At 28.3% G+C, this 21,741-nt stretch overlaps 5 protein-coding genes across 5 annotated transcripts; 2 read left to right on the top strand and 3 right to left on the bottom strand.

Annotated features, from left to right (window-relative positions):
- Positions 1-319: 319 nt before the first annotated feature.
- Positions 320-1,847, top strand: PGO_110140 (hypothetical protein, conserved; the record flags this gene model as incomplete). Its single annotated transcript, XM_028688353.1, has 2 exons — positions 320-1,466; positions 1,708-1,847. 2 exons carry the CDS (start codon positions 320-322, stop codon positions 1,845-1,847), a joined length of 1,287 nt encoding a protein of 428 aa, XP_028544154.1.
- Positions 1,848-2,638: 791 nt separating this feature from the next.
- Positions 2,639-9,430, bottom strand: PGO_110150 (hypothetical protein, conserved; the record flags this gene model as incomplete). The annotated part of the gene is made up of 1 exon (XM_028688354.1): positions 2,639-9,430. The coding sequence occupies one exon, from the start codon at positions 9,428-9,430 to the stop codon at positions 2,639-2,641; it is 6,792 nt and encodes a 2,263-aa protein (XP_028544155.1).
- A 2,126-nt stretch (positions 9,431-11,556) lies between these two features.
- PGO_110160 (hypothetical protein, conserved) lies at positions 11,557-12,759 on the top strand (the record flags this gene model as incomplete). Its single annotated transcript, XM_028688355.1, has 1 exon — positions 11,557-12,759. The coding sequence occupies one exon, from the start codon at positions 11,557-11,559 to the stop codon at positions 12,757-12,759; it is 1,203 nt and encodes a 400-aa protein (XP_028544156.1).
- Positions 12,760-13,657: 898 nt separating this feature from the next.
- On the bottom strand, positions 13,658-17,065 carry PGO_110170 (glycosylphosphatidylinositol anchor attachment 1 protein; the record flags this gene model as incomplete). Its single annotated transcript, XM_028688356.1, has 5 exons — positions 13,658-13,993; positions 14,194-14,361; positions 14,679-15,600; positions 15,862-16,632; positions 16,995-17,065. 5 exons carry the CDS (start codon positions 17,063-17,065, stop codon positions 13,658-13,660), a joined length of 2,268 nt encoding a protein of 755 aa, XP_028544157.1.
- Positions 17,066-19,150: 2,085 nt separating this feature from the next.
- Positions 19,151-21,054, bottom strand: PGO_110180 (hypothetical protein, conserved; the record flags this gene model as incomplete). The annotated part of the gene is made up of 3 exons (XM_028688357.1): positions 19,151-20,267; positions 20,631-20,715; positions 21,021-21,054. The coding sequence occupies 3 exons, from the start codon at positions 21,052-21,054 to the stop codon at positions 19,151-19,153; spliced, it is 1,236 nt and encodes a 411-aa protein (XP_028544158.1).
- Positions 21,055-21,741: the final 687 nt, after the last annotated feature.

The raw sequence follows: 21,741 nt of genomic DNA on the forward strand, positions 1-21,741 counted from the left end.
TAATAAATCTATTATAAAAATATTTTATCACTCTGAGGTGTCTACTAACGAATATATAACTATTTTCCCTCCTACTATAAGCTTCTTTTGTTCTTAAATCTTTAAATATTTTGTTCTAATTGTTTAATGCCTCTTCTTAACATTAAAGTTGTTTTTCCACATTTTTTTTTTTTTTTTCTTTTTCATTTAACACTATTAAAATACTTTTTTTTCTACTGTTCACTCTACATAAGCATTCTATTGTATAAAAGAACATCAAAGAAAACGAAATAACAAATAAAAAAAAAAAAAAAAAAAAAAGCAAAGCAAAGTAAAAAAAATGAAATGCCTCCTATTTTCATGCAACAGTAACTATTACTATGATGACATTTCGAATTCACTTCCATCTGAGGATGAGGAATTCGAAGAAATAATCAATAAAACAAGCAGACAAAAAGATTTACATTACAAGTTAGAGAAAACCATCAACAAAATAATATATGATGCGAAAAAAACATGTGCTGTCAATTCTGATTTTGAACAAGTAGAGAAAATTCCAAACCAACAATGTGAATACATCTATTCAGATGATTCTTTAGATGACATAGATATAATTTTAAAAAAAAACAAAACTAAAAATATGTTTCTCAAGTCAAAGGAAAAGGACAATCAAGGTGATATATTACTACTACCTTCTCAAAATGTAAAACAGAGAATTTATTCATTAGGTGAAGATAACCAAGACACAAAAAATATAAGATCCATAAATAGCATAAAAAATAACAATCAACAAATAGACCTTCAAAATGATGAAATCATTGAAAATTTCAAACATGTGCTATGCAATGGTTTAAATCAATATATTCAAGAAATGCTCGAAAAAATAAAAAAAAACACGACAATGCAAATGACAATTGAATCGACCGAACTTGTAGATATGAATAACTCGTGCTACAAAACTTCTGAAAAAAAAAGTGACATTTTAGACGATGTGATTTCCAATTGGTGTGATATACCCTATGAACACATTACTACCGACACAAATGATGAAAACATCAACTACCTTAAAGGGAAAGAATTATTAAAAGATGCATCCTGCAAATTTGAAAACCAAATAAATGAAAACACAAGTGGGAAAAATATATACCACGTTAAATCACTAATTGATGCTAACGCACAAAGGGACGATACAAGGTCGAGAAACACTAATCCTGAAACGTTCATTGAAAATGTTAAGCAAAATAAGGAGTTTACAAAAAAAATGTACAAACATAAAAGGAATAATTTAAGCAAGCGTAAATATAAACATAATACTTATTCTGCAAAAAGGAAAAAATGGACAAAAGAAAATCCACGCACCTTATCTGAAAAGAAAAAAGTTCATTGGAGCGATACTCTAGAAACATGTGAAAAGCGAAGCAATGTCCCAAGGAAATACATACTCAATTATTTAAATAAATCATCAGTAGGAGTTAGCAATATCTCTGGTAAAGTTTTATGCTAGGAGCACAAACAAAAAAAAAAAAAAAAAAAAAAATTTCCAAATTCAAAAAAAAAGAACATAAAGAAGGAGAAAAAAAAAGAAAAAGGAAAAGATTAAAAGTTATGGATATGCCAATATTACTAATACATATGTGCATTATAAGCCCTGATCAATTTTTATTCCTCTAATAAGACAAACATGTAAACACAACTGTTTTTTTATTTTCCCCCTCCCCTTTTCCTTAGCAAAATATACAGGGTTGAAAGGTCAGCAAAGATATAATGAATCAGAAATTAGCTATATAACAGATTCAAGTGAAGATTTTACCTTTAAACATTTTCAGAAAAATGAGAATAATGACATTTTAAATAAGTTTGATTTTTAGGTATCATTTTTAAAGATCTTTTTATTAAGATTCTTTTTCTAAGCGGAATCCTTTTTTTTTTTGTGTTTTTTTTTTAAGGTTAATCATATTTTAAAATATTTTTATCTTCAATCAAATCTTCCTACTATTCATCCATCTGCTCCTTTGTTATGTCTTCCAAAAGCTATCTTATTTTAATGCAAAAATGTACAGAATTTTAGAAAATTTCATTTCTTATTCATGCATGTGTATACTCATGTAAGGTTAATTAAAACAGGTATGTTGTGACAAAAGGGGAAAAAAACGTACAAACGGTAAGTGGCCTAAGGGAGATGTGACAAAGTGAAGATGTGGTCAAACAAAAAAGTAAGGAATCATGAAATGATGTGACAAAATGGGGAAGCAAACATCTCTAACACAAGACTTTGCCAAATTCCTCAAGTTGAAAAAAATTAGAAAAAAAAGGGGACTTTTGAGGTTCTTTAAAATAATACATAATCGGCACATATTGGAATTTTACACAAATTCAAGCACAAAGTTGTGGAGAAATTACTTCCTTTCTTACAAAAAAGAAAACAAAACAGAAAACGAAACAGTACAAAGAAGGACTTGTATGATTAAACGTAGACCAGTAGCACATATTTCAAAAAAACAAAAACAAAAGCGTCAAACAGGGTGTTTCCACCCAATAGATAAATGGATGCGCATATGTATATACATGCATATATACATGCATATATACATGCATATATACATGCATATATACATGCATATATAAATGTATATCTTCTTTTTATTCTTTTCCAACCTCATCACCTGTATGGGTGCACGTATATATGCTTGGCTGGGGCTAGGGGAAAAAAGTAAAATGTTTCATTCTTAAAGTGATAATAGCAAAAATTCACCTTGCATTTGACAGGTAAAGTAGAGGAGTAATCAAAATTAATTTCCACATTTTTTTTAAATTCAATATTTATAATTCTTTTAAAAGGTGTGGTAACATCACGCCGGCTATCACCTACACAGGTATAGCCTTTTATGTTCCATTCACTAATGTCTATTTTGTGATAATTCGATTTATTTATTTTTTGGGATAGACTAGTACACTTCTCCATTGTATTATTACTAATATTATTATTATTTTTCTCCCTCTCTATGTAAAAATTGTGTACTTTTAAATATTTGTCCTCTAGCTCGAAGTCGGAGGCATTTTTCACGTTTTGGATTTCCACTTTTGCTTTCTTTCGCTTCGCAAATAAAGAATTCTTTGTTTCCTTTTTGTTTGTTTTGTTCATATTTTTTAAATGTTTCAAGGAATGATCTTCAGACAGCACACTTTCAACCATGAAATTGTATGTTGTCAAATTGTTGCTACAATCCATGTTTCTACATTTCGTACTAGTGCCATGTAGAAAATTCTCCTCCATTCTGTATTTCTTTTTCTTGTAGTTACTTACTTCCTTATGTTCTATCTTATTCATTATGAGAATGTCTTCATATTCTATATACAAAAATAAACTGTTAAAAAAATGCTGTACATGGTCAGGCAAATTTAGAAGAATTTTTTTAAAATTTCCCTCGTCATACTCTTCCAAAAATCCAAAATATTCCATTTCAAACGATAGCTTAATTTTTACAAAAAAGAAGGATAAAAAGAGATAAGGAAAATTTAAACACTTGTTGTAATTTATAAAATCCTTAATTTTCAAATGATTTAAAATAATTTTTAATATTTTATTGATCAAAACATTTACAGAATATGTATCATCCTTATTTACGTTCTCTTCCTTAAGTAACAATTTGTCTATACCTACTAAGAGGTGACTAAACTGTTCTGTGGAATTAACAATTTTGACACGTCTTCTTCTTCTCCATCTTCTTCTTTTCACTTTGTGAAAAATGTCGTATATTTTTTTTTTTTCTTCTTTATTCTCAAAATTATGAAATACATTCTGATCATTTGCACAAAAATTGCCAAAACAGTGCTTTAACGCCTTAAATAATAAATAATTCTCATCATAAATTTTGTTTATGATCGTGTAAAGTATGTGAGATATGTTTACAGAGTAAAAATAATTCATACTAAATAAGTAAGAAATTTTAATTAGCTTTTTATTTATTTTATGATTTATGTTAATAACTTTTTTATGATAAAAATATTCAGGAAATTTCTTTTTAAAATCTATTATCTTTTCTCCATTTTTCATTTCATGATGCTTCTCCTTGTACTTAATTTTTATTTTAGATTTCAAAAATGTAAATTTTTCATAATTCCGTTCTCGTAAAATATATCTTCCTTCAGATACTTTTTTGTCTGTTCCTTCTTCACTCATTTGGAAAACCTTTCTGTAAAATTTGTTTGTATGATTAAACATATCATGTGCAAAAATTTTTTTTTTTCTTTTATGCTCTTCCCAATTGTAATTCTTCGCACGCATGTCCTTCTGTCCCGCCTCTTCCTCTTCTTCTTCTTCTTCTTCTTCTTCCTCCTGCTCCTCCTCATCATAACTCTGTTTTATGTCAGATCCATGTCGTGGTTCCTCCTTCAATTCGTCACAGTGTTTCTTATGAATCTCACTCATTTGGATATTCCTCTTAATAATAGCATCCATTAGTTTACATTCTTCATTAACCATATTTGACGAATCAACACTTTTATCTATTCCAAAGGGAATCAAATTTCTTTGGTGTACTACAAACCCTTTAGACATTCCTCTCCATGCACTACTCCCCAAGAGGTCCAATTTTTTCACATTCCTACGATGCACAGATAAAATTTTTCCAAAAGATTCTGTTTCTTCAAAGTAACTATCATCAAATGAAAGGAATTTATTCAACAAATTTCCATCGGCCGGAAAACAACACAACTGACTGAAAATTGTCTCATGCTGTAACAAACGAGATTCGACAAATTCGAAACTCATTTTTCTTAAAAAGTGTTCATAATATACAAAATAATTTTTATTATGCTCAAAATTATCTCTCAGCAAAATTTGAAAAAAAATTTTAGTAGCCATATTTTCGTTTATCAAATCGTTTACATGAGGTGCATATTTCATATAAGACTGTTTGAAATATATTAAGCTTCTCTCATTCTCATTTTTTGTTTTTCCTCTCCTTTTTCTTACACTTTTTTCATTTCTTGTATTATTTTCACCCGACATCATATCTGTACTTTTCCTCAATCGCTTCCATCTGACCATTAGACTTTTTCCAATTGAAGTTCCTTCATAAACATACTCAGATTTCAGCTTCAATTTAGCACATTCCTCATGAGAATTACTTATCCTGTGTAGAATTTCTGTCAATTCATTACTATTATTCATGTAGGTAAAATTGGAATTCTTAAAAATTTCTAAATATTCCAAAAAATTATGCGTCTTCATATTTGTTTGATCATGCAATATTTGCCATAAACTTTTTTTAAAAAAAAAACAATTTTCTCCAAAAAAGGAAATTTTTTTGTTAAAAAAAAAATTCAAAATACTCAAAATGTAAACGTAACAGAAACCCCTTTCTTTATCACTTATGCTTAATTTAATACAATGTGGATATTCTAAAAAGGAATAACTCTGATGAAGTAGTAATTCCAATGACACTTCTTCCTTACATGGAAAGTTCTCCTTCTTAACCTCTTTTTCGTAGGTCTCCATTGAATCTGTATCATAACATGTGTCACTAATTTTCCAATTTCTTCCCAAATTGTTCATTTTATTCAATTCCTTTTCTTTTTCCTCCCTGTTGCCCATGAGTTTATTATCTGTACACTTTTCTCTCCCCTGATGGATACCCAAACTTTTGCATACGCGATTTCTACTGTAGCCTTTATCATCTTCCACTTCATCCTCTTCCACTTCTGCATCTTCCACTTCTTCTTCATCGACTTCTTCCCTCCCTAGCACGGCGAACAAATCTGCGTTAATTTGAGTTCCATTTTCCAAAGCCTCATTCAAAAGCGTGTTAGAAATATAGTAACCGAATTTGTGAGACCATTCAAACAAATTAAAATGAGGAACATAATTGTCAGAATTTTGTATGTAATTCCTTCTAAAGTTGTTAAAAAAGAAAGAATATACAAAACTTGGATATTTAAAAGATAGTATAATTAAAACAGAATACACACAACACCATTCTTCATTGTTGTGTATCATATCATCCACTAAGTATACTTCATGTTCGTTAATACTGTCATAATCTTTTGCTTCTCCAAAACACTCTACATTATTTGGATTAAGAGATGGGTGCATGTTATATTCATCAATGTTACTCTTTCCTGTATTGCCATAGCTAGGGTTATTATTCCGGTTAGTACTTCCTCGACCAACAGTTCTATTGTTTAAACTATGATTGCATTCGTTTTCTTCACCCAAATTTAATCTCAAAGATTCATCAGAAAATTTTTCAAAATCCATTAAATGGACATTTGTTTTGTAATTAAAATTATAAAGACACAAATTATTCAACAAATTTAAAACTACATTTATTCCATTTTGTTCATATTGACTATAAGACAACATAATAAAAATATATTTCCGTCTTTCCTTATTTAAATTTTTCAAAAGAACTGACATATATTTATTGAAAAATTGCTTATTTATTGGAATTATATGAGAAATTTTTGTAATCAAATATGTTACATAACTAAATATATGTATGTCTATGTGATTAAAAAAAAACACAATATTCTTTTGTATTATTTCAATTATCTCCTTATCATGATACATGTCAATAAATAAATCGAATATTTTTAAAATGAAAACTAAAATATGTTCTTCATCCTCATCGTCTATTTTATTAGTTAACCAACCATTACAAGGATCACTATTAAAAACTGTTTCAAAATTTGTTAATAAAAGTGAATTCTTTATTTTATATTCATTTTCTTCTCCATTTCGGCTAGTAATACCTTGTCTATTTCCTAAATTCATATATTCATCCATAGTATTCTCGTTCCAATTATTTTTAAAGGAGTGAACATTTCGTATACTATTCCCTTTGGATATATATAAATTACTGTTTTCATTTTTCATTACTAAATTTTTACTCACATTATTGTATTCAAAATTTAACTTTTCTTGGCCATTTCCTTTGTTCATAATATTTTTTCTGCATGTTTCATTACTACTTTTTATCAAATAACTTGTGTACATATAATTATTTTTTAAAAAATCCAAATTATGTTTCTGCAAATTTACCATTTTACTTGTCGTATGTCCTCTGAACATAGTTCCCTTTTTTCCCACAAGGCTTCCAATGATTAGAGATTTGTGGAATAAGAAAAATGTCGTGGAATTTGACAATTCGTCTACCTCTCCCTGGTAATGAGTTTGAACCTTCCTATGGTAAGCTTCACAGTTGGCCATACATTTGGCCATACATTTGGCCTTACATTTTGCTTTACATTTTGCTTTACATTTGCCCTTACATTTTGCCTTACATTTTGCCATACATTTGGCTATACATTTGGCTATACATTTCTCCTTTACATATGTATCCCCTTTTGACATTCGGATTTCCTTCTCATCCATTTCTTTTCCTGTGCAGTGAACACCTCCTTTGTATCTGTTCTCGTTTAGTGCACATAAAACTGCGACAAAAGATTTAAGGGATTCTACGCGAACCATGATATTCTGAATTTCAGCACAATAAGCAAATAAAGTTATAAAAGAATTTAACATTTTTGAAAATATCTTTTCATCATTATTTACAACTCTGGCATTGTACTTGAGGTTATTTTTTGCTAATATATCCAGCCCATCAATGTTTCGCTTCAAATAATTTACAAATAAAAAAAATGCATATGATAAATTAAAGGAATCTCTTTTTAACTTGATTAAAATTTCGAACATGCACACAAGGCATTTCAAATTCATCACTTTTAAAATGTCGTCTTCTGCAAACATCTTAACACATATATATGAGTAAATATTTAATATGATGCCAAATATCTTAAAATGGAAACGACAATTTTCTGAAAAATTAATAATTTTCTTAATACATTTCAATAATTCTATAACAGATTTTATTAAATAAATGCATTGCTTATCTGTCACTGTTAACATATATTTTAACTTTTCTGATATAAGTTTTATTATTTTTTCTAAATAATTTTGTGCAAATCTTTCTTTTGCTAACTTTCTCTCCATAAACAATTGTCGATCCTTTTCTTCCACCTTATTTATGTCTAACGACTCTACATTAGAACCTAATATAAAATTTCCATTCTTCTTTTTTTCTCTCTTCAAGGAACCCTTCAGAGTGCTAATATTATTCTGATTGCACTTATCACATCTACCACAATTCCCACAATCATTCCCTTTTTTTTTTGTAACATTTCTATACAGTGTGTAAAGTCCTCCCTTCTGTCCAATATTATTATTCTTATCTAAAACATGAGGGGCATCAATCGTACACATATCGATGAGGCTATTGAAATAGTCTTTGCACTTCTCACCTTCATTCATCACATTTTCTACAAACTGAAAATTGTTATTATCCTCCATGTTACCTACTACCTTTCGAGAGTCGTTAGTACCCATCAATGATTCATTGATTAACTTGTTTTCAATATTTATGCTATAATTATGCACACGATTGTAGTTGTTCATATTTACCTGATCCGTCATATTATTTTTACTATTGTTATTCTCGCTACTATTATTATTACTAACCATTTTGTTATTATTAACCATTTTGTTATTAACAATTTTGTCATTTTTGACATATTTCTTGTTATACAAACCACTCTTATTTTTGTAAATTTTATGGGTATAGGTCAGATTTACCTTGCTAGAGGAGTTCGTAAAACACCTGCTGTTATTGCGTCTGTAACAATTCCTTTGCATGTTATTATTCTCACTATTTCTGAGATTTCCTGTCGGATTAACAGTTCTGTTATCTTGAAAATTGTTATTCTTGTTATTTCTGACATCTCTTGCCAAATTATGCACGCTGTTGTCTATTCTTCCCACGGTTTCAAAGTTACTCCCGCTCATCATGAACTTGTCACATCCCTTCTTTCCTTCTTCATCTATTGAAAAGGTATTTCCTTCCCTTCTAGATAAGGAGTTATTAGGATTCATAACATTCTTATTAATATTCTGTTTGAACAAACCTTTGTAAAGATTCTTATTCGCTGTCATACCATAACTACTATTCTTATTTTCATTATTATTTTTCATATCAAAACAAGTAGGGCCTCTGTCTACATCTGACATGAAATAATGATTGCTTATGTTGCTGCTATCCCTTTGGGGTGCCTTAACATTTTGAAAAAGAGGTTTTCTTGATTTATTTGATGTGTTACTTACTTCTATTCCTTTATTGTGTCTGTATAATAACCCACCACCACCTCCTCCTTTTACAACTGTGTCATGTCTTAAATTCTGTTGTAATTCATTTTCACGCCCTTTGCAAATTGCAAAATTTAATTTGTTCATACTTTTATTCCCTTCATAGTTCTGATTCGACAATATATTTGTAGCCTTGTTATGATGTGACTTTTTTTTTTTTTTAATTTTTCTCTTTTCTTCTTTTATATTGTTATTTCTAACACACTTGTTAATATTGCCTTTTGGTTTTTTCCCTTTCAATTCTTTTTTCATTATATGTCTATATATCTTTTATATAATATGTATAACAAAAAAAAAAAAAAAAAAAAAAAAAAACTTTTTTTTACTATTTAATTGTTTTTCTCTACATGACAATCTCATGATTATGCTATTAAGAACTTTTGTGTGTCTGTCGAGAGTAAACTAGGGGAATGCGTAAAGTAGTCTTCTTTTTTAAGAGACCATATCATATTTGTGCGATCTACTTTTGCTGTAGACAAAATAGATTTTTTTTTTTTTTTTTTTTTTTTTCTCTCTCTCTCTCTCTCTCTCTTTTGCCGAAGAGTCTTTTAAAGTAACCCAAACAAGATAGTGCAATGGGGGTATATGAAACATATACGTTATATATATATGTATATGCATATATATATGTACATATGTAAGCGCACTTAATATCATATATGCATATATCCACTCATATGTAAGTAGTGTACTGACGTACATTTCTCCATCGTAAGAATCTTATATATTTCTGTAACCATATCACCAACATAAAATGACTTATATATGAACATATGTAATAACCCTTCTGCTACCTCTTCCCTTTTAAGATGATGATTAAAAAAAAACCTTTCGTTTTTGGAACTTTTTCAGAGCGAACCAATCTGTTCCTGAGATCCACTCGGTTAAGTTATATATTCATATAATATTATTATCATATACATACACTGCTACTATCATATGGATTTACCGCTACTATCATATGGATTTACCGCTACTATCATATGGATTTACCTCTAGTAGCATATGCATGTACTGCCATATTGTATGCATATAAATAAGTGTACCCCAAAGGTTACACAAAAAAAAAAAAAAAAAAAAGTACAAGGTAAATTTAACCCATAAAAAAAAAAAAATTACATTCCTGCTAAACTATGTTAAACGTTTTAACCATTTCAAATTTAATTTAATTAAGTTCAAAATTTTACATCCTTCAAGGTTTGGATGTATACAAAGATTATAGAAAGTAAAAAAAAAAAAAAAAAAAAAAAGAAAATGTTTATACCTCCTCGTCCAGTTAGGAATAATATTAATTAGCAATAATTTCTTTAATTTTTATTCTTTTCTTCATAAACAAAAGTGTATGTATAATTATTATGTTACACATACATAATTTGGTATTGTACCTTATAAATAACTTTTTTCTTCTTTTATTATTAATAATTAATCTGTAATTTTTTTGGGGAAAGGGCGGTTGAGGGCTACATTTTTTTTTTTTTTTTTTTTTTTTACACCATCCTATTTTTTTTTTCACTTATGATTTTACATACACGACATATTATGTATAACTACTCCTTTTTCTTTGTTGTTTGTTTAAAATGAACCATGTGTGTTATTATACAAGTAATATTATCACTTAATATATGAAATTCTACACATATTTTAATGCCATCCAAATTAGTAGTTCAACAATAAAGGGAAAAAAAAAAAAGTGTAACATATAAAACACATATATACTAAACTGCTTACACACAGGAATGTATAATTTTCCTAATTAAATGCAACAGGAAGGTGAATATTTTTGAACTAAAATGCGGACTAATTATGCAATGCAATTACGTGACTAAATTGTGCAATGGAATTTCCTACTTTTTTTTTTTTTTTTTTTTTTTTTTTCAAAAAAAAATTTGCTATTTTCTTAACAAATAGAGAAGATAATTTATTGTGTACAATTCATTTTCTCAATATCGAATTTGCAAAGGAGTAGTTTCAAAATCACATCAAGGGAAAATATTTAGCTAGCACCTTTTCTCACCCGACCCTCTACATATATCCCGTTATAGAAAATGAAACAACTTGGGAACACTACTTTTCACTAGCAGTTTTTATTCCAAACAAATAGACCACATTCCTATCCTTCTATTTCAAAAACTGTCTTTGAAATTTTGTGTGTATCCTCTGCTAGCCAAATAACAGACAAGGAGAAATATTATCGCATAACCAAAGGTGGCAAAAGGAAACAAGAAAAATAATTAGCAGTATCAGAAGTGGTAGAAGTGGTAGAAGTGTTAGAAGTGTTGGAAGTGTTGGAAGGAATTGCAGCCCAGAGCGTAACAAGGCGAAAGGCAAATGAAAGAATCGAGAGAAGGGCGAGCTGAAGACGATTGAAATTCTTAATCATGAATGAAGAAGAAAAAGTGTTCTTCAAATTTACTGAAAGTAAAATACTACTAAAGGAGTTTTGCGAAGAATATGTAAAAGTAAAGAAGAACGAAGAATTACTTACACAGCAAATGAATAAAATCCAACTAAAAAATTACGAGCTGGAAAATGAAATTGAAAAATATAAAGAACTGATAAAAAATATAGAAAGGAAAAAAGACAAAGAAATGGAAAATTACAATTTTGAATATGACATTAAAATTAAAAAATTAGCAAAAGAAATGGACTTTTTAAATTCTTGCTTAAATAAGGAAAAAGAAAATAACAATTTGAAAGCAACAGAACTTATAGGGCTAAAGTTAGAAAATGAAAAATACAAAATAAAATTATGTAATAAAAAAGAAAATAATATTCAAGAAAAAGATAATACTAAACTACTTACACAAAGCAACATTAATGTGCTAAATAAAATATATACAGATATAAATCAAAAAGTAGAAAATATAATGAAACATTTAAATGAAACGAAAAATAATAGACACGATATAGAACAGAAAATAAAAAATTACCAATCAGTTCTTAACGAATATTTAAAAAAAATTACTGAGATAAATTTAAAATATGAAAAATTTTATAAATTATATAAAGAGGCTCATTTTAAAAACATTCTAAATAAATCAAAAAATAAACTTCTCAAATGTCAGATAGAAGAATTAAAAAGTGAAAATAAACTCCTATCAAATCAAATTCTTACATTAAAAAAAAGTATTAACAGTATCGATGTAGAGAAAACGCAATATTATCTATTGCTAAAAAAAGCAGAAAAAAAAAACTTGTTCTTTTATCATAAATTTGACGTAAATAAAATGTCACAGGAAAGTGAAAAGGAAGCAAAGCATGCTCAACATGATGTCAACCAAGTTACCCACATTTCATCTGATACACCACAAAAGATATCGCACCATTCTAACATGTTAGATAAACAGGTACAAGATAATACAATTCATAAAAGTCCAAAAGAATTCAACAAAAACACATCCATTTATAAATACAGACAAATGAACACAAATAAATCATACCGATCAGATGAATTTAATATAAAAAAAGAGAGGAAAAGGAAAAAAATCCTCTTCTTTTCAGATAATGATTATGATAAAAGGAAAAAAAGGAAAAATCAAATGTCGAATGCAGAAACTAGTGTGCACACCACATTAATTTAATAGGTAACTCTATATATCTAGTTGACAAAAAAAGTAGCGACTTATACAAAATTTCTCATGCAATGACATTAGATTTACAATAACCAGAATTCATATATGATGCACACGTGTGCCCATGTTTCTTCCCTACGCACTTAACACACCTCGTCCGTACCAATCTGAACATATTCGAATTATTACCACCACACCACCACCTCTTTCTGTGTGTCCCTTTATTCATGCTGACTATAATAAACATGATGTCTCTTCATTTTCATTTTACTGCTTTATATATATATATTTTTTTTTCAAGTGTGCATAACTGTTCCCTTTTTTACGTTTCAAGTGTGCATAACTTCTCCCTTTTTTTTGTTTCAAGTATCCATAATTAACTTCTTTTTTTTTTTTGTTTCAAGTGTGCATAACTGACTTGCCACTTTTTATTATTTTTTTCTGTCGAATGGATTTCCAAATGGCCCTTTTTTCTTAATAGCCACATTATACCTCTTGTCTTGTTACAATAGAGGAATGATTGATCCCTAGTACACATAAACATGTGTGTACATATATGCACACATGTACATATACATATCGTAAAAAAAAAAAGAAAAACATTGTAGAGTAATCAAATATGTTTTTATTCATAATGGGTGCCAGCACACGTGCTGATGTGTCCCAGTAAGAATAATAAAGTCTGTTCATGTTATAGTTACACCATCACAGTTCATCGAGACAAATCGTTGGGAGACATAATGAATACAATCCTATGCATCATATTAATGTGAATATATATACAGACGCAAAAATAACAAAATAATGTAGTACAATATTTATGGAGGACAGAAGGGGCTAGTACTTTTTTTTTTCTATTACTTAAAAAAAAAATTATAAATTTGAAAAAAAAAAAAACTTTTAGTGGCTAACAAAAAAATATATATACTATAAAAAAAAAAATTGGAAAAAAAGTAAAACATATAAGAGAATAAACTTGAGAACCAATACAATAATGATTTCTAGCTATACTATACAAATTTATTAAGACATCATTCTTAATATCGTGGCTATAATTAAATTTAATATCTTTATTACTTAAATAATATTTGTTTAAATATAAAGGTTGAAATATTTTGTTAGAACAAAGGAAATCCAAAATTTCAGGAAAGTACTTGCTATCTTTTAACTTTGATTTCGTCAAGTATTTCTGACACTTCGCAAGATTGCTAACTATCTGATTCGTTATTTTATTTCTCGTAACCTGTGGGATAAAAAAAGAGATGGGTAAATTGGTGTCCAAAAACAAAATGGAAAAATCGTTCACAATTTGAGAAGCAACTGTGTAGAAAAAAACACACATAAAAAAAAAAAAAAAAAATTTATTACAATTCTGTTTTTATTTTTATTTTTTTTTTTCTACACAGGTGTTTTTCCTAAGCATGTGACGATTTCTAAATTTACCAGAATAAAACCTTCGTAGGGATACACATAAATTAACATCAAAATAATAAATGTCAGAATAAAAACTTTCTGGATGATTTTCTTGCGCTTTGTTTTTATGTTATGTAAGAATGATACAGGTATAACGAACAACACGCTGAAAAGAGCTGCGTAGGACCAGTTGTATAGCTGAAACAAGGAGAATAGTAAAAAAAAAAGAAAAAAAAAAATGAAAGAGCTGAAATAGAAAGTTAAAGTGATCACAATAGCAATACATGTCATGACATATAAAAGAAAAAAAAAAAAAAAAAAAAAAAAAAGCCACAAGCACGTGACATTCCCGTTTTGATGCAAATTCACAGGTTACTCCTCGAACGTACAACCAAGGGACGAATAAAAAAAATTTATTTTTCCTCTTTTTGGCATTTTCACTCATCCATCCATACTCACTAACTCATTTATTGCTATTTTTTTTTTTTTTTTTTTTTTTTCTCCATCGCTCTTACTGAGGACAGGAGGACAACGAAAATGAAATAAAACAAGTTCATCTGATTCATTATGGATGAGTAGGGTGCTACAGAGGTGTTGAAAATGTATACAACATTTGCACTACCCAGGAATTCCAACTTTTTTTCTGCATCATCTAATTCTTCTTGCAATGCATTAATCAAAATTCTGTTTTTCTTTTCCCGCAGAAAATCCTCGTCGTCACTATGTACAATTTTTGGTTTTGTTAATTTTGAAAGGTCTCCTGAATTTGTTATAATTTTTTCAGTATCAATGGTTTCATAAATTGGAGTTATTCCAATGATACTTTTTATTTTATGATGCAAATTTTTTATTTTGTCTAATATTACAATTTTCTCAAATTTCTTTACCTTTTGATATTTCTTCACTTTACAGAATTTTTTAACAATACTGGAAATTACATAATTAAAAATAAAGGCCACTATTATTGATAGGATAAGAATGTCTAACCAATAGTTGGCTATTTTTGCATAATCCTTGAAATGATCTGGGTGCCATTCTTCACACAATGGTAATTTCTTTTCTAAATTTAATAATTCATATATTTTATCATTTGTTGAAAATAAATAAAAAGGCAAAGATATAATTAAAACCGTCTTAATGTACCCATATAACCCTATTACAAAATTTATGTAATTTCGAAAAATAGAACTTTTTAATAATTTCAAAATAGCATAACCACATATTAAGTACACACCATAACAGTATATACTAATTGGAATCCTTCTTCTTATTGTATCAAAAAAATAAAAATTTGAAGAATGGCAAAATCCTTCTGGACTATTACTCTGGCTTCTTATAAAACTTTCCATAGATTTCGTAAAATTGAATAAATTTAGCATTTTATTTTTCAACGGAATTTTGCTCACACCTGTGGCGGTAAAGGCTGGGATGTTTTCCCTTTAAAAGGAGAAAGAAAGAAAAAAAAAAAAAAAAAAAAGAATAGAAAAAAAAAAAAAGTAGTTACAAAAGAATGGATGATACATATTTTTTTTTTTTTTTTTTTTTTTTTTTTTTTTTTTTTTTTTACTATACACTTACACAAAAACTAGCATGCACAAGTGTATCAATAACGAACTGTTCATAAACTGGACGAGCATACACGAAATTCCATCGGTACACTTTTTTTCTATCCATCTTTTTACACGTAAGAAGAACTACCTTAAAAAGTAAATATGGCCCTTTTCATAGTTCCTCTCTAATCCTGTATCAAAAATGACATGATGAGGAGATTCCACTTTTATAGGTATGTTGTAATAGTTTAACTCATTCGTCAACAGTAATATAAAGTCCAAATTTGGTAAGAGTCCATTTAGACCTTCATAATTTATATGTATATGTGAAGGAAATATGGATTCAAATTCTATTATAATTGCTGATCTGGAAAGGTATTTTCTATTATTATTTACATTATTACTATACAGAAAATATTCAATAAATTTCTGTATTCCTAATGAATATAATAATTCCTTATTCGTAAATAAAAATACAATATCCTTACTCATATAATTACAATTTACAAAGTAGTTAATCAATGTTAAACCAACTGAAATTGAGTGAAAATTTTTCCTTTCTTTGTAATCAAAATTTATTACTACTATTAAATTTTCCATATTATTGCAAAATTTACAAGGTACAGTACTTATTAATACGTTATTATTGATCTCATCATTTTCATTAATTCTAATCTTTACAGTTTCCACAAACGGTGAAATGTCTTTTATGTATTTATTTATTATGTCTATTATATTCTCTTCTTTAAATTCATAATTCGAAAAGTACCTACTCGTGTTATTTAAAAATTCCTCATCTTTTTTGTTTAAATTGGAATTTCCCGGGAACTGAGAAAAAATTAGCGCATCTAAATCTGCCTTTTTATTAATTTTGTTGAAGGCACAAAGGTATGCGAAGCCAGCCACAGACAGGCTAATTCTGCAAGAAAAGAAAAAAATGAAAAAAAAAAGAAAATAATATAATAAAAAAAAAAAAAAAAAAAAAAAATAATATAATAAAAAAAAAATAAAAAAATAATATAATAAAAAAAAAAAAAAAAAATAATATAATAAAAATAAGCAGACAAAATGGAAAACACCCAAGAGTGCAAACACACAAACATGATGAGAGAAAAACTGCCCTAACAGACAAAACATGTAGGCATGGATGCATACAGGCTCATGCACAACTAGTTTATAAAAGAAAGATCATCGTGACATGAATGTTAGTCCTCGAGTGAGACCCCTCATAAATCCACAATTCCTTCTTTTGAACTATATAGTTTACTCCTTTTTATATACCCTATGAATTTCCACTTTTTAAGGATTTTTTTGACAAGCAAAAAAAATTTAGGGTTCTCAGAAAACCCCATTATAAAATAAAAGAGAATGGAATAAAATAAACACTTGTGTTCAAAAAAAAAGGAACGTGGCAAAGCAGAGGAATTTCTAAACAATTTGAAATCGAAAGTGGGAAGATAAACGAGAATGTTAACTCAAACGTTCTCTACTAAAGATGGACTATGCAGTGAAGTTGCTGTGAATCTAAATACGTAGATTTTATCGTGAGAAGATATGTTCGAAAAATTATTCCATAATTCCTCCGCTGGGATACATTTACTTTCAAATTCTTCCCTCAGTATAAAAACTGCTCTGTAAAAATATATGTGAAATGTAATATATCATATTCTCGCTTTGCTTTGCTTTGTTTTGTATTATTTTGTTTTTCCCTCCCACCCTTTCATGTGCCAATCCATACATTTAAGATTATGTGCAATATTTGCACAATCAACAAAAAGATCTATGGAAAGGAAAACTAAAAAAAAAAAAAAAAAAAAAAAAATTTTTTAACTTATTTTGCAATCAACTTATGTCATATGTTTTGTAGGGTAAGTTCTGTAGGAAAATGGAAATGTTGGGGTGTGAGGATACTGGGGAACTACATAGGAATAGGAACATAAAATTTCCATTGTATCACACTTTTTAATTATGAACGTATATTTTGATAAAATTCGTGTTTTCTTTTTTTTTTTTTTTTAAACGCAGCAATTATTAAAAAGTATAGTACAAAAAAGAAAAAAAAAAAAAAAAAAAAAAACCCTTTAAACTACCTAAATTTTTAATTTAAAAAAAACTTTTATTATATAAAATTTTTATATATATTTTGTTGTTTCTATTTTTTTTTTTTCTTTTTTTTTTTTATTTATATGTTATTCTTTTTTTTTTATTTTTTTTTTTACATATTATTTTTTTTTTTTTTTTTTTTTTTTTCCTTTTTTTTTTTTTTTCTCTTTTTTGGTTTTTTTTTTTTTTTTTTTTTTTTTTTTTTTTTTTTGTTTTTTTATTTAAAAAATAAAAAAACAAATTTTTAAAAAAAAAAAAAAAAAAAATTATAAATGTGGAAAACATATCTGTGAATATATACATAAATATGAATGTCACAAATTCGTTAAGAAGGAAAAAAAAAAAAAAAGTAAAAATTGCTAATATAATTAAAGTGTCTATTTTTTTTTTTTTATAACACGAATGCTATTAAAAGTATATTGCAAAAAAAAAAAAAAAAAAAAAAAAGAAAAGCCCTGTGAACTACCTATAATTCTTACTTCACACACACCTTGATCCTACGTAATGTTTGCATATATATTCTGAAGTATCATTTTTTTATTTTCATTTTTCTCAATTTACAGGCTATGGTTCAGATAAGTGTCCCATTTGAACATTTTAATTTTTTTTTCTTTTTTTCTTTTTTTTTTTTTTTTTTTGGTTTTTTACTTTACAGAATAACAACACCGATTTTTACAAAAAAAAAAAAAAAAAATTATAAATGTGGAAAACATATCTGTGAATATATACATACATATGCATGTCACAAATTCGTTAAGAAGGAAAAAAAAAAAAAAAGTAAAAATTGCTAATATAATTAAAGTGTCTATCATTAAATCTATATAACATGAATGCCCTTCTCCTTTTATTGCAAAAAAAAAAAAAAAAAAAAACAAGCGTTTTTCATAAACATCACCATAGAAAAATAGATATATAGTAATTATAAGAAGTTACATGAGATTTATATGCAACTCCTTTTTATTAACTACACATGAGTGCAAATGAATAAATTGTATGATATATAAACTAATCACTTAACATTTATTTATACATCACACTAGAGATGGAAAATGTGGGGCGAGAGTGTAACATAGCATATGTGCACATTACAAAACGTGGAAATTAAGTTCAATAGAAATGTATGATAAAATTCTATGCATCCAGTTTGTCGTCTTGCAAAACTGATTTAATTTATATCATTGCATTCCTTCTCATTTTAATTTAAAATTTATGTGCTTTTTTTTTTTTTTTTTTCTTTCTTCCCTAATTTCTTTTTCCTCCACTTATATGATTTATAATAATGGATGTTACTATAATTGTAACTGTAACTACAATAAGTGGTAACATTTAACTAATTATTTTGATTGTCCATTTTGATTACCATTATATTCACCATTCTTCTGATTCAACTGATATGTCGTTTGCTCAGTGTAAGATGGGATAGTGTTGTTCTGATTATGTATATTATTAAATTGTTCATTATAAGCAGGATTGAACTGTTGATTATTTGGCTGATTATGTAAAGGTTGTTGTGTTCGTTGATTATAAGATATCGCATTGCCATTTTGATGGTCATGCATATTTCTGTTATTTATTTGATCATAATTTATAAAATTACTGTGCTGATTATAGTGAGACATGGTATTTTCCTGATTCGCATATGTGGACCTGTTATCTTGATAGTTATAGTGCTGTGATATGTCACTATTTGGGCTGCAATAATTTTGACTACCGTAATTTGGGCTGCAGTAATTTTGACTGCCGTAATTTTGACTGCCGCAATTTTGACTACCACAATTCTGACTACCACAATTTGGGCTCGCCTGACTCGCGTTAGCACCACTTGGTGGATATGGTTGGTGACTAAAGGACCCTCTACTGCTAGCAGAATCGTAGTTTCCCATATAATTCTGCTGATTATATGATGGTATATTATTCACACTATTACTATTATTATGTTGAGGCACATATGGCCTTTTATATACTGGTACATCTTCGTTTTTTTGGTTATTCTGAGGAATGTAATGATTTTGTGTCGTGCCTTGAGCATTATATAAACTTTCAGGGTTAGGTTCGTTTATATATAAAAAGGTTGGGTCACTAGGATCCACATATGCATTGCTATTTGAGAAAAATTGTTCATTAAATTCACTTAAGGTTCCTAAAGGTCTATTTTTTTTTGCTGCTTCATATACTTTAAAGAAATAGTTAAGGAAACTACTACATTGTCCATTCAGAAAAACTATATTCCATTTGCATGGACTTTTCAAACTATTGGGGTTATCAACTGATGGCTTTACAATACCAGAGAGATAATTCAAACCAAATACTGGTTGTTCAAATTTAGGTTTCTCAATTAGATTTAATGGTAATTCTACAGATATGAAATTTGCGTTCGTTCTACTTCGTTCACTCTTAATAAATACCAAACGTATGCTCGTTAGAAATATCATCCCATCTTCCTTTATCGTTCTGTAAAATGGGCAATTGTGAAACGGGAGTTCATAAAACATAAAGTGGGGTTCCTTCTCAGAGCGGTTCCATTGTTCTGTACATTCGTGTACAGGCCATTCTATATGTACACACATGTGCACAAATATATATATGTATATGTATGTATGCATATATATGTATGCATATGTATGTGCGTGACTCAAATGATGCACTTACTGATGGAGCAAAAAATACACGCAACCATCAGAGGAAATAAGGATGCTGGTAGTGGTTGTGGGGGGAACAAACCCTGAACCCTGCCACAGCACAACAATCTCTCCCTGTTGCAACACATGTACACGTTTCTACGTAATATCCCAATTTGCAATCTTTTTTAATTACCTATCTGGTAAGTATAGTTTCATTTTAACATCTTCCCTTCTTAAATACGTGAATTCAGATCCCTTGTTCGCTGGGAATAAAAATTCTGCGCAAAGAAAAATTAGACACGAGCGGTGGGGGAGTATGAAAATGTCAAGGGGGAAAAATTGTTAAAGGGGCCAAAATGTTCGTGCCTAACATGCAGGTGAAATATGCTCGCGGACTTCCAGCATAAATAAACAAGTTCAAGTTCCGCTATTTAGCAGTGCCATTATTCGACTCATTTGATCTATGTGGAAAAAGCCTCATTTTCTCAAGTGGACAATAATGAAAATATATTTCCATTTTATGTGTTATTTTCCATATTTCCCTTTTCACCTCTTCTTAGTTTGCCCTTTTTTCAGAACTTACCTTGCCCTTGAATTAGCGTTGGATTTAGAGCCATTTTCTTTATACATATGTATGCTTGTATATATATTTTTTTTTGGCTCCGACTTTGAGACCCCAGGTTGAATGGGCTTTAAAATGGGTTGCTAAAATGTGCCCTTTTTATGAGCTCCAGTGTTTACAATCAATTAATGTAGGAGGGAGATCTATAAAAAAAAATAAGCACTTGTTTGTGTATGTACATGTAACACATATTTATGTTCCTATTTTATTTTTTATATTTTTATTTTTTTATATTGAAACATATACTCCAGTTTTTCTGTTTTGCGCAGTTTCGTGCTTCTCAAAATTTCACACTTAAAGTAAATAAAGAGAAAAAAAATGAAGCAAAATGAAAAAAAACCATCACAAAAATGTATATACACTCTTGTCATTACATACGAATGTTTTTTTTTGCTTCAATTTTTTTTGCTTCATTTTTTTTTTTGCTTCTTTTTTTTTTCCTTTTTTACAAATTCGGAAGTTTTATTTTTACTTATTTAAAAAAAGTCTGAAAAAGGGAAAAAAAATAAATGCATAAACAAACAAATGAGTATAAACGGATATATAAGAAACATGCATAAAGTAAATATTAAGGTTGAAAATGCGTTAAAATGCGGTTTTCCTTATGCTTTTATTTGCCCTTTTTTACATGTAATAGAGTCCTATACATTTTGGGGGGGGGGGGGGGGGGAAAAAATTTGCC

This window comes from Plasmodium gonderi (genome assembly GCF_002157705.1).
Source record: "Plasmodium gonderi DNA, contig: Chr11, whole genome shotgun sequence".
In the NCBI taxonomy this organism is placed as follows: Eukaryota; Apicomplexa; class Aconoidasida; order Haemosporida; family Plasmodiidae; genus Plasmodium; species Plasmodium gonderi.